General features: G+C 36.9%; 1 protein-coding gene across 1 annotated transcript in view; it reads left to right on the top strand.

Moving 5' to 3' along the window:
* Nucleotides 1-13,115, top strand: part of MMP20 (matrix metallopeptidase 20) — a 49,819-nt gene that overhangs the window by 29,162 nt on the left and 7,542 nt on the right. The window contains exons 7-8 of the mRNA XM_004052031.5: nucleotides 1,261-1,397; nucleotides 2,423-2,579. Of these exons, the coding sequence (XP_004052079.1) occupies nucleotides 1,261-1,397; nucleotides 2,423-2,579 (294 nt within the window). The remainder of the gene's footprint in view (nucleotides 1-1,260; nucleotides 1,398-2,422; nucleotides 2,580-13,115) is intronic.

Raw genomic sequence — 13,115 nt, 5'->3', positions numbered from 1 at the left:
TCCATAAATATTTGTTAGATTAACTGAATAGGAAAACTCTACAAAAAATTTGGAGAATTCCTAAATTAGCCACTAGGAAAGTTCAACGTCAAAATTTTATTACAGTTTCCCAGTCCCCAAATAATCCTGTGCAGTAATTCTGGGCTCCTAAGAAGCCAAGTAAATTATTCGTGTTCTATAAAAATGATTTTCATCTTCAAACTATAAAATAGAGCACATTACATTGTCAGTTTCAATCCAGTACCCTCATGGGTATACTGCCACAATTTTATGACTATAATATTGGGTAAATGGATAGATGAATTGCTAAGCCTTAAATCAATATGTGTGTACTAGATTTTCTGTTAACTAGCCATCAGGCTCAAAGATGTAAACGCTTCCAGCACACAATTATGTAGGCAACACCATAACTTATGATTATTAATGTTTTCGCTATTTTTACAGGGTATAATTAGCATGACTCGAACACAGACTTCTGGTTCATTTACATACTATTCACAATGTCCACCTTCTGGATCATAGTTACCTTTGTAAGATTTTAACATTTAAAAGATCAGAAAAGGAAAGAGAAATTTGTATCAAGTGATATTTGGAATGGGGGGGTGCATAGCTTAAATGTGTAAATAATTGATACTATTACTTTGCTATATTCTTTCATTATTTTGAACATCCTTAAATAAATGAAGAAGAGGGGATCGCAGAAATGCTAAGACAATGAAAAGGGAGTAGAAACTGTTTACCAAGGTCCAAAAAGTTGTGTTTTTCCTTAAAAACAAGGCAAGAGTGGGATGGACACTGTCATTCATGTCTGTAATCCCAGCACTTTGGGAGGCCGAGGCAGGTGGGTCACTTGAGGTCAGGAGTTCGAGACCAGCCTGGCCAATGTGGTGAAGTGAAACCCTGTCTCTACTAAAAGTACAAAAATTAGCGAGGCATGGTGGCACACAGCTGTAGCCCCAGTTATTCAGGAAGCTGAGGCAGGAGAATTGCTTGAACTGGAGAGGTGGAGGTTGCAGTGAGCCGAGGTTGCAGTGAGGCGAGATCATGCCACTGCACTCCAGCCTGGGCCAAAGAGCGAGACTCCATCTCAAAAAAAAAAAAAGAAAAGAGAAAGAAAAAAAAACAAGGCAAGGCAAGGCAAGAGCAAAGGGCATTTAGTGAGTGGCCTCTGAGTACATTTCAGTCAAAGTGCAATTTTATATGTAAATCAATCATTGATCTTGATTTTTTTTTTTTTTTTTTTTTTGGAATGTCCCATAGGATTTTCTGGAGACGGCAGGTTCACTTGCGGACAGGAATTCGGCCCAGCACTATTACCAGCTCCTTCCCCCAGCTCATGTCCAATGTGGATGCAGCTTACGAAGTGGCTGAGAGGGGCACTGCTTACTTCTTCAAAGGTACCCTAAAGATCCCTCAATGAAAGAAAGGGCAGGGCTGCAGTGCCCCATTCATTTGGCATATCTAGCCCTGCCAGCATTTTTCCAGTCATCATGGAGCACATTTCAGTTGCTCTTTGTCCTCAGGTTGGGTATGAAATGCCACCCTACATTTTTTATACCCGACATTGTGTAACAGTGGAAATGATGGCAGTGGCCCTCAGAACCAAGCCTGTTAGGCTAGTAAGGCACTGTGTTAGGTGATAGTGCCTAGGGAGCTAGAAACCTGGTCCCTGCCACACAGGACCTCTGCTCAGAGTGACAGTGTATACTCTACTGAGACCCTTTAATAAATAAAAGCCAGTGTGGAACTCAGTGGAAGGTAAACAATACCCTTACTTCTATGCTGCGGTCAGAAGCAGCCAGGAGAGGAGGACGCCTTTGACTTCAGGAGGTGGACACACATACCAATCTCTGGCTCTAGCCCTTTACTATTTGAGTGACTTTGGAAAGTTATCTCATGGCTCCGAGCTCCATTTCTTCCTCTGCAAAGTGATTATAGCAATATAAACCTTGAAGATGTGTTGTGACAATGGCGAGCCAATGGAAGTTATCCAGTAGGTGATAACTATCAGTTTTAGCTTATATGTTCTTGATACTGAGGGATAAGGTTAGAAAGCAAGTGCCAATTTAAGTAAAAATCATGACATTTGCATGTCACTTGCCCATTCTCTCTCGTAGATCTATGAAGGTGAAATGAGATTATAAATGAAGGATATCTTGAAAGACATAATATGTTAAATGTAAAACACAATTTTATCAATGTTATTGCTTTCTTAAGGCATAACTAGGGACTTTTGCCTCCAGGGAAATTTGAAGTCTTTTACTGAACTGAATAGTTAGAAGCTTATATCTCTTGTTGGGTTATAACCGTGGCAAGTATCACATAAACTAACCCCATTTAAGAGCCTTCATAGAAATCTTTATGAGAGAAGTGCATCACCAAGTGGTGCAGAGTTTTCGTAAACTTTAATTTCTGTTTTCAGGTCCACACTACTGGATAACAAGAGGATTCCAAATGCAGGGTCCTCCTCGGACTATTTATGACTTTGGATTTCCAAGGCATGTGCAGCAAATAGATGCTGCTGTCTACCTCAGGGAGCCACAGAAGACCCTTTTCTTTGTGGGAGATGAATACTACAGGTATGGCTTTTTTCCTTTTTACTGTCTATCTTTATTTAATGAGAATGATTTAAAAAAGAAAAAACCCTTCCACGAAAGAATGCAAAGCAAGTTTGCAATAGGCCCGTTGACTCTTCTCGGCCACTGGGGTGCGATTTACAGATGGTTGACTGTCTTCAAGATATGGAACCATCCAAATAATGAGTGAAACCTTCATTCAATAATCCCATTGTTTGGTCTGTAGGACTTGACACATCCTGATCTTTCAATGCACTCATTAACCGGACGCCTAGTGGCCTAAAAGAGTAGATGCAGCATCACCAAATCCCTAACTACCCACTGAGAATGCCTGACTTTGCTGTTATGTGAGCATCAAATGCATCCCAAATATTCCATGATTTGGGGCAAAATGGAGATGGTCCTGACCGTGGGTCTCTTTGAAGGATAGTTCCGCCCGAAGGAAAAGGCCTTATTACTTAGTCCTTTTATCCAGCCTAGAATATGAAGATCCTTCTTATCCAAAGGAAACCATATAATTTCAATTCCTGTCCTCAGGGGCTTCGTATGAGCAAATCTGAATCAGGTGTCATCTGTCATCCAATCACTGCACATAGGGTCACACCTTATCTTAGCTACTGAGTTTCTATCCTTAGTTGACTCATGTTGAGGAATGAGTGGAGCTCCTTCAAAGATCACCTCTGCCTCTGCACAGCTTTCCTCTGTTCCCAGTTTTCTCTTTTTTGCCTGTTTATCTAAACATCCGAAGAGAAAAGCAAAAGCAGATTCTAAGCAGGTGACAATGCTAGACACCTTAGGCTCATGAAAGGGTCTTGAAGAAAACAGGAGAGCACCCAACTTTGTTCCAAGAGCTTTCATTTTATTTTCTATCACGTACTTTAAATAATCATTTTTGTGGTATAAAAGAAATTTCAAAACAAATATTTGTCATCTTATTCTATCTGATTCATATTTTCTTCCCCAATTTGGAGTTGAGAAAATAATATAAGTGAGGCACATAAATATATTTCATAAGAAAGCAAATTTCTTTTATAAAGAAGGAATTGCAAACAAATATGGACTCTGCTGACTCTTCTGGGCCACTGAGAGCCCTGGAAGCATTGCTCAGTGTCATGCGGTGTCATGAGCTGTCACTTCCAGACCAGTGTTTAAACCACTAGGCTAGCTATTTTTCTCTCAGACCTTCCTTTTTAAAACATGATGACAGGAATTCACTTATTAAGGCCCTAATATCTGCAAGACAGAGTATGATTCTCTAAAGTCTTTCTTTAAGCTAAGGTGGCTGTAGTCACAGAGCAGATATACAGGAAGATAGGTATTGAGAAATCCAATTCCCCTGGTGAATTTTCAGAGAATAAAATCAAGAGATGCATGTGTAAGCACGTGTGTTGGAGTATGAGGGTGTTTATGTTAGGATTATTCAGTTAATTTTTTAAAGGGTATTCACAGTGTGATTCTCAATGGGGGAATTTTCCACTCTCCCATTGTCTCTCTCGCCCATTTATCACCTGATCTTTGGTCTAATCTACCACCCACCAGCACCTGCAGTAAAGCATATACCTTCAGCCAGGCTGGATTGAAACTTAACAGCTAAGTTAAGAGATGTGGGCAGAGGTTCAAAATTCTCTGTAAGTTTTAGGATGGGGAGGTCAAGGCTCTCTGATTTTAGTGATGCTCTTTGCCCCCAGAGAAAATCGTACTGTACCTTTCCAACTGGGCCTCTGTGAGTGTCTACTAAGGAGAAGTCTTTTGTAATCTGGATAAATAGAATCACCAAAAAGTTGGTCTAGGGCATTAACTAAAATGTTAACAACTCATTTTTCTGGTTAAGGAAGGAAACCATGGTAGGCACGTCTAACCTTCTCAGGTTACAGAGGGTATTAAGTGATGTAATGCATGCAAGACACAGATACCTAGCAGGGTCTGCACAGAGCAGGTGCTCAAAAAGAGTTATTCTTCAGCAACAGAACTTATATGGTAACTAACAAATAATTTCTTAACAAGTTGTGATGCATAACAAATTGCTTAAACCTCAATATTTCTCTGAGCGGCGATTCAGTCAAAAATCTGGTCAAAGGGAATTTCCTTTTTAAATAATGGAGGCTCCTAACATTGGACTGAAATTGCTGCTTTTGGCAAAACATAGGCAATCCCTTCAGCAATGGCAGTCTTCTACTTTACGCACTCCAACACATAACACTGGTGTATGCAACAAGGAGTAAGACAACCCCGATCTATAGCTCAAAAGTTTAGAGAAAGCTATTGTACTGGCCCTATTCATAAACACCCCTGAATTCTGCAGTGTGCTTTACAGGGCCTCATATGTGTGACATCTTATTGTCATGTGAAGCCGTCTATTGGTTTGAAATTTAATTTAGCCACTAGTATCAGAGACCCCAAAATAATTGTGGCTTAAACACATGAGGGTTTTTTTTTCTCATATGTGTAAAAAGTCTGACAGTTTAGAGCCAGTATGGCAGGCTGGTGATCACCAGGGACCCAAGTTCCCTTAAACATTTTGCTCTGCTATTCTTAACACATACTTCCATTCTTGTGGTTGCCTCATGACTCGAGGTGGCCAGGGAAGCTTTAGTCATTATGTCCCTACTGTAGAAGGATGGAACTGAGAAGAAAGGACAAAGGAGATAAACGAAGTTTTGTAGGTAAGCACATGGCCAGACTCAAAAATATGGAAGGTCCCAAGCCTCAAGTTATGGAATAAGAATTTCACTACATTGACATCCACTGAAAGTGTGTTAGGTCTTATTTGTCTTAGACATTTCTCAAGTTCTTCCTTGCTCCTCATGCTAGTTCAGTCTGTGACGTAAGTAATGTGCCAAGGGAAGAAAAGTCTCTGGAAATTCTCCAAGAACTCCCAGAGTTTGGACCCAGTTTTAGTGAACGAAATGCCATGAGGAAATGACCGAGGAACTTCCTCCACAGAGGATTGAAGGTTGGCTTGGGGCCAGGTTGGATTAGGCTCTAAAAGGGAGGACCCATGTCTCTGTGTGGTAGTTACTTACAGGGGAGCAGCGCACAGAGGACCACAATGTCAAATCCAAATAGGAGGCTCTACTATGTTGATGCCGTTACATGCTACGTCAGCAAATGACATATTGGTTAAACTTTGCCAACTAGAACCACTTCGCCTTACTTTTATTCCTTCCTATTCTCTTTCTAGCAGGCCCTAATGGTTCCATCAGTTTTTCATTTTTTACATTATTTCCACTACCTATGGCTGATTTCTCCTTTTAGATGTTCTTCCTTGCCTACCAGTAGCAGAGCAGTGGCTACATCAAGGGATTTCTGGCAGCAGGGCGTGTCATCACCTCCATAATTCTTCAAGATAGTCAATGATTTCTGAATTTTATGCAAAGTGACTTGCAAATCTGCAGATCCTACCCCTTTTCAATCATATTGCCCCTCTACCCTGAATCACTCTTTCTGTACAGTCAGACTCGGGGCATCATTGCTGCAAAGTAGAATACGTCTTCCACATTCTCTTCTTCCTGAATGCCTTAGAAATACTAGAAATAGATGTTTTTATTTGAGGACTTTATAGTCACCGTAAATAAATAAATAATAAGTAATAAAAACAAGATAAAATAGGGTTCAAAAATCTTGTTTTTTCATGTTTTAAATTTTAAAAAACTTATGACTAAGCTACCACATTCAACCTACATTTATTAGACATATTATGTGTCAGCCTGTGTACTAGTGACATTCAAGAGAAGGTGTAGAGTTTGCTGGTTAAGAATGGGCAGAAGTAAAAGAGTCCTAGTGTTAATCTTAACTCTACCAACAATTATCTGGCAATTTGGATCACCTTTCTGTCTGTTTCATCATCTGCAAAATGGGGGTAGAAATAGTATACACTTCCTAGAATTATGGCATTGAAAGGGAAAAATGTGAAATGCCTGTCACATAATAAGCATTCAGCTCATGTTGGGTGTTATTAATGCCCTCAACAGATCTTACAGTTGAGGGTAAATATATAGATAAATAACTAACAGAAATCCAAGTGCCAAAAGTGCTCTGATGCAAGACTTCATGAAGATCAGTGGGTCAAAACAAAGAGGAAATGGCCAACTTAGCAAAATTTTCAGGAAATAATTCTCAGAGGAAGTGATGGCTGAGCTCCACTTTGAGAGTTGTGTAGGAGTTTCCCAGACAGAGGGTGAGGTGCGGGTGGGTGGCTTCCAGGCAGAGAAAGCAGTTGAAGCAAAGTTACTGATGCACAAAATAGCATGTGAGCATGGGGAAAACCTCAAGCAGTTCAGTATGACTAGAATATAGACTAAAATCAGAACGGTGGCCCAAGGAAACCAGGTTACAGATCATATAGTGTCAATGCCTTTCTAGGGAGATCAGTGTTTATTCTGCAGAGAAGAGGGACATGTTAAATACCTTCGATAAGGGAGAAACTCAATAAGATTAATGTTATAAAAATAACACTCCCCCAGCAATGTGACTGAATTAGAGGGAAACGAGACTTGAAGCCAGATAAACTAGTTAGGCCAAAAGGCAGTGGAAAGCATACTCAAAGTTCTCAAAGAAAAGACTCAACCAAGAATCTTATATCCACTAGAGTTATCTTTCAAAAATGAAGGAGAAATAAAGACATTCCCAGAGAAACAAAAACTGAGAGAATTGGTTACTTGCAGATTGCCTGACCAGAGATACTAAAGAAAGTTCTTTAGGCTGAAAGCAAGTGAGCTTAGATAGCAATTCAAGCCCCCACAAAAATCCAGAGAGTGTCAGTAGTAAGTGTAATTATGTAAAAGACAGTATAAATGCATATTTCTTCTTCTTTATTCTCTTAATTTAAAAATGGAAAATCAATTATATTAAACAATGTGCATATAATTGTATAATTGTATTGTTAAGGGAATAACATGTAGAAATATACTTGTCAATAATAATATGAAGGAAGTAGGTGGGAGCAAAACTGTATTTGGCTAAAGAAAAGACACTAGTTGGTAACTAAAATTCACAGGAACAAAAGAACAGAACCAGAAATGGCAACTAAGAAAATTAATATAACAAAAGCTGCAAATATGTACATCTTCTCTTTTCTCTTCTCAGCTTCTTTAGAAGACATTAAATTATATAAAATAATAATTATAACAATTAATTTAGGGCTTCAGATGTATATAGATACAATATGTATAACAATAATAACACAGAAGGAAGGGGAGAGAAATAGAGTTATATAGGAGTAATGTTTCTATATCTCACTGGAATTAATTTAGTATAAGTCTTAAGCAGATTTTTGTAAGTTAAGATGTATATGGCAAGCCCTACATCAACCACTAAGGAAATCACTTAGGAAAATATAGTTAAACAATTATAAAAGAAATTAAAATGTTACATTAGAAAATTTTTACTAATGCAAAAGAAAACAGTAAGGATGAATAGAGGAACCAAAAAGACATGACTTATACAGAAAACAAAAAGTAAAATGGCAAGCATAAATTCAACTTTATCAATAACATTAAATGTAAATAGATTAAACAGTCTAATCAAATGGCAAAGACTGCCAGGTTGGATTGTAAAAAACAAGACCCAACTATATGCTGTCTACAGCAGATACATTTTAGGTTCAAAGATACAAATAGATTGAAAGTAAAAGAATGGAAAAAAATATATCATGCAAATAGCAACCAAAAGAAAGCTTGAATGGCTATACTATTATCAGGCAAAACAGACTTTGAAATAAAAAATGCTACTAGCAATAAAGAAGGACATTTTATAATGACAAAGAGTCAATATACCACGAAGATGTAATTATAAACATATGTGAATCTAACACAGGGCCCCAAAAATGTATGAAGCGGTAATTGACAGAAATGAAAGGATAAGTCAATAATGAAACGATAATAGTTAAAGATTTCAATACCCCACTTTCAATAATGGATAGAACAACCAGAGAGATCAATAAAGAATAAAAGACTGGAACAATACTGTAAACCAACTAGACCTAACATATATCTATAGAATGCTATACCCAAAAAGAGCAGAATACACATTCTTTTCAAGTGAACATGGAACATTCCCCAGAACAGACTATATGTTAGGCCACCACACAAGTCTCAACAAATTTAAAACAACTTAAGTCGTACAAGTATCTCTTCTGATCACAATAGAATAAAGCTAGAAATCAATACCAGAAAGACAACTAGAAAACTTACAAATATGTGGAAATTAAACAACATACTATTAAACAACCAATGGGTCAAAGAAGAAATCACAAGGGAAATTAGAAAGTACTTAGAAATAAATGAAAATTAAAATACAACATACCAGAACTTATGAGATGCAGTGAAAGCAGTACTCAGAGAAAAAAATTATAGCTATAAAAGCCTATATTTAAAAAGGAGAAAAATCTGAAATCAATAACTTCACCTTCCACTTTGAGACAATGGAAAATCAAGAACATATTAAACCTAAAGCAAGAAGAAAGAAGGAAATATAAACATTATAATGGAAATAAATAAAATAGATGATAAATAATTTGAGAAAACCAACAAAACTGAAGGTTGGTTCTCTGAGAAAATAAACAAAGGTGACAAACTTTCTACTAGATTGATCAAATAAAAAAGAAACATTTTTTTTTTTTTTTTGAGGCAGAGTCTTGCTCTGTCCCCCAGGCTGGAGAACAGTGGCATTATCTCGGCTCACTGCCAGCTCTGCCTCCTGGGTTCACACCATTCTCCTGCCTCAGCCTCCTGAGTAGCTGAGACTACAGGCACCCGCCACCATGCCCGGCTGATTTTTTTTTGTAGTTTTTAGTAGAGATGGGGTTTCACAGTGTTAGCCAGGATGGTCTCGATCTCCTGACCTCGTGATCTGCCCGCCTCAGCCTCGCAAAATGCTGGGATTACAGGTGTGAGCCACCGCGCCCAGCCAAAATAAAAAATTTAAATTACTAAAATCAGAAATAAAAGAGGAGACGTTACTACTCACCTTACAGAAATAAAAAAGGTCATAAAGGAATACTATGAACAATTGTATACCAATAAATTAGATAAATGAAATGGACAAATTCCTAAGAAGACACAATCTAGTAAAAACGAGTCAAGAAGAAATACACAGTCTGAATATACCTACAATAAGAAAAGAGATTAAAGCAGGAATCAAAAACTATCCACAAAGAAAAGCCCAGGCCCAGAAGGGTTCACTGGTAAATTCTACCAATACATTGAAAGAAGAATTAATGTCAATTTTTTTACAAACTCCTCCAAACCTTAGAAAAGAACAGAATTAATACCAGTTTTTCACAGACTTTTCCAAAACATAGTAGAGTGGAAAACACTACCTAACTCACTGAAGTCAGCATTATCCTTATACCAAAACCACACAGAAACATGACAAGAAAATAAAGCTTCAGACCAATATCTACTGTGAATATGGCTACAAATATCCTCCAAAAACACTAACAAACTAAATCCAGCAACGCATGAAAAGAATTATACACCAAGACAAGTAGGATTTGTCCCAGGAATTCGAGGTTGGTTTAACATCCAAAAATCAATTAATGTAATGTCCCATATCAATAGAATAAAAACAAAAATCATATGATCATCTCAGTAGATGCGGTAAAAGCATTTGGCAAAATTCAACATTATTTCATAATAAAAAAACATTCAACAACCTAGGAATAAAAATAACCGTTTTCAAATCAATAAAGAGTGTCTATGAAAACCCATAGCTGATGGCATAGTCAGTGGTGAAAGACTGGATGCATTCCTCCTAACATCAAAAACAAAACAAAAATTTCTGCTCTCATCTCTCCATTCACATTGTACTGGAGGTCCTAACCAAGAGAATTAAGCAAGAATAAATGAAATAAAAATTATCCAGATAGGAGAGAAAGTAAAACTATTTCTTTTTGCATATGGTATTATCTTTTATATAGAAAAACCCTACAGAATACTCTAAAAAAACTTTTAGAACTAATAAATGAGTTCAGAAAGGTTGCAAGGAATGAATTCAATGTGTTAATCAATTGTGTTTTTATACACCTCAACAAACAATTTGAAAATGAAATTAAGAAAGCAATTCCGACTGGAATAGCATCAAAAAGAGTCAAATACTTAAAAATAAATTTAACAAAAGAAATGGAATATGTTGTTTTGTAGTCTGAAAACTACAAAACATTGTTGAAAGAAATTAAGCAAGATCTAAATGGAGTGATATCTCATGTTCATGGATGAGGATGTTTTTAAGATGATAGTAGTCCCCAAATTGATCTGTAGATTCAACACAATCTCTATCAGAATACCACTGGTTTCTTTGTAGAAATTGACAAGTTTTTCTTGAAACTGGAAATTCACGGGCCTAGAATAGCCAAAGTATCTTTAAAAAGAACAAAGTTGGAGGATTCATACTTCCCAATTTCAAAAGTTACTACAAAGAAACAGTAACTAAGACTGTGATATTTGCATAAGGATAGCCATATATGTTAATAGAATAAAATTTACAGTAAGGAAATAAAACCATGTATCTATGGGCAACTGATTTTTGACAAGGATATAAAGTTATTCAAAGGAGAAAAATGGTATCTTCAACAAATGATGCTGGAAGGAGTGGATAGCCAAATGCAAAAGAATGGACTTAGACCCCTACCTCTCAACATATACAAAAATTAACTCGAAATTGATCAAATTCCTTAAATATAAGAGCTAATCTGACAAAACTTTTAAAAGAAAATGTAAGATAAATCTTCGTGATCTTGGATTTAGCAATGAATACTCAGATACAACATGAAAAGCACAAGCCAAAAAGAAAAAAAGGACAAGTTGGACTTACTCAAAATTGAAAACTTTTCTGCTTCACAGTACACTATCAACAAAGTAAAAATACAACCTAGGGAATGGGAAGAAATGTTTGTAAGTCATATATCTGATAAAGAACTTGTGTCTAGAATATATAAAGGACTATTCAATTAATAACAAGAAAAATAACTCAGTTAAAATATGGGCAAAGGATCTGAATAGCCATTTCTCCAACAAAGATATACAAATGGCCAATAAGCACATGAAAAGATGCTCAACATCAATAGTCATGAGGAAAATGCAAATGAAACCTACAGTGAAATACTTCTTCACACCTACTAGAATGCCATAATCAAAAAGTCAGATAACAATAAGTGTTGGTGAGAATATGGAGAAATCAGAACCCTCATACATTGGTAGTAGAAATGCAAATTAATATAGCCACTTTGGAAAGCAGTCTCCTGCTCCTCAAAAAATTGAACATAGAATTATCATTTGACCCAGAATTCCACTTTCTTGAGGATACACCCAACAGAAGTAAAAACATAAGTCCACATAATAGCTGTATACAAATATTCATAGCAGCATTATTAATGATAGATGAATGCTGGAAACAACCCAAATCTCCATCAAGTGTTGAATGGATATATAAAATGTGATAAATTCATACAGTGGAGTATTATTTGGCCACAAAAATGAATGAAATGCTGGTACATGGTACAACATGGGTGAATCTTGAGAGCATTATACTAAATGAAAGATGTCAGTCATGAAAATCTGCATATTATATAAAATGTCCATAATAGGCAAGTTAAAACAGACAGAAAGTAGATAGTGATTGTCTAGGTCTGGTTGAGATGGAGGGATGAGGATGTGGGATATGGGGACTTACAGTGAAAAGGCATAAGGTTTTTGTGGGGGCGGGTGATGGCAACATTCTAAAATTGATTGTGTTGATGGTAGCACAATTCTGTGACTATAGTCATGCATCGCTTGCTGAACAATGGGGCTGTGTTCTGAGGAATGTGTCATTAGGTGATTTGGTCAATCAGTGAACATCATAGATTGTACTTACACAAACCTAGATGGTATTGCTTACTACCCACTTAGGCTATATGGTATACCCTGTTGCTCCTATAGCTTCTACAGACCTATACAACATGATACTGTACTGAATACTGTAGGCAATTGTAATACAATGGTAAGTATTTGTGTATCTAAACTTAGAAATGGTACAGTAAAAATACAGTGTTATAATCTTATGGGACCACTATCTTGTACATGGTCTGTCATTTCCTGAAATGTCAACATATGGCAAATGACTGTGCACTAAAAAACCACTGAATTGTTTAAATAAGAGAGAGAACTGTTGCAAGAATTCTGCCAGAGATGATGGGTTTGGGAGTTGGGGTAGATTTGATTGTTCTTCAAACAGTAGAAAACACAGGTCTGGATGACTGACTAGTTGGGGGTCATTTCCTTAATAAATGGGTTTTCAATTTTGGCGTTTATCAAGACAGTAAACTTAAGAAATGAAGCAGATTTAGGGGAACAAGAAGCAGCTTCAGTTTGTACATATGGAGTTTGACATGCTGGTGAGAACTGAGAAGAAAAATATCAGAAGAGATTTGGACATACAGGTCTTGAACTCAAGAGCAGTCAGGCTGGAAAGATAAGTTTGGAATTCATCATGTAATCAGATGGTGATTGAGGCCATGTGAGGATATAAGACTGCCCAGGAAGATGGGGTCCAAGGACAGCA

The sequence above is a fragment of the Gorilla gorilla genome, chromosome 9 (genome assembly GCF_029281585.2).
Source record: "Gorilla gorilla gorilla isolate KB3781 chromosome 9, NHGRI_mGorGor1-v2.1_pri, whole genome shotgun sequence".
Classification (NCBI taxonomy): domain Eukaryota; kingdom Metazoa; phylum Chordata; class Mammalia; order Primates; family Hominidae; genus Gorilla; species Gorilla gorilla.
This window is presented reverse-complemented; position numbering and strand designations above follow the sequence as displayed.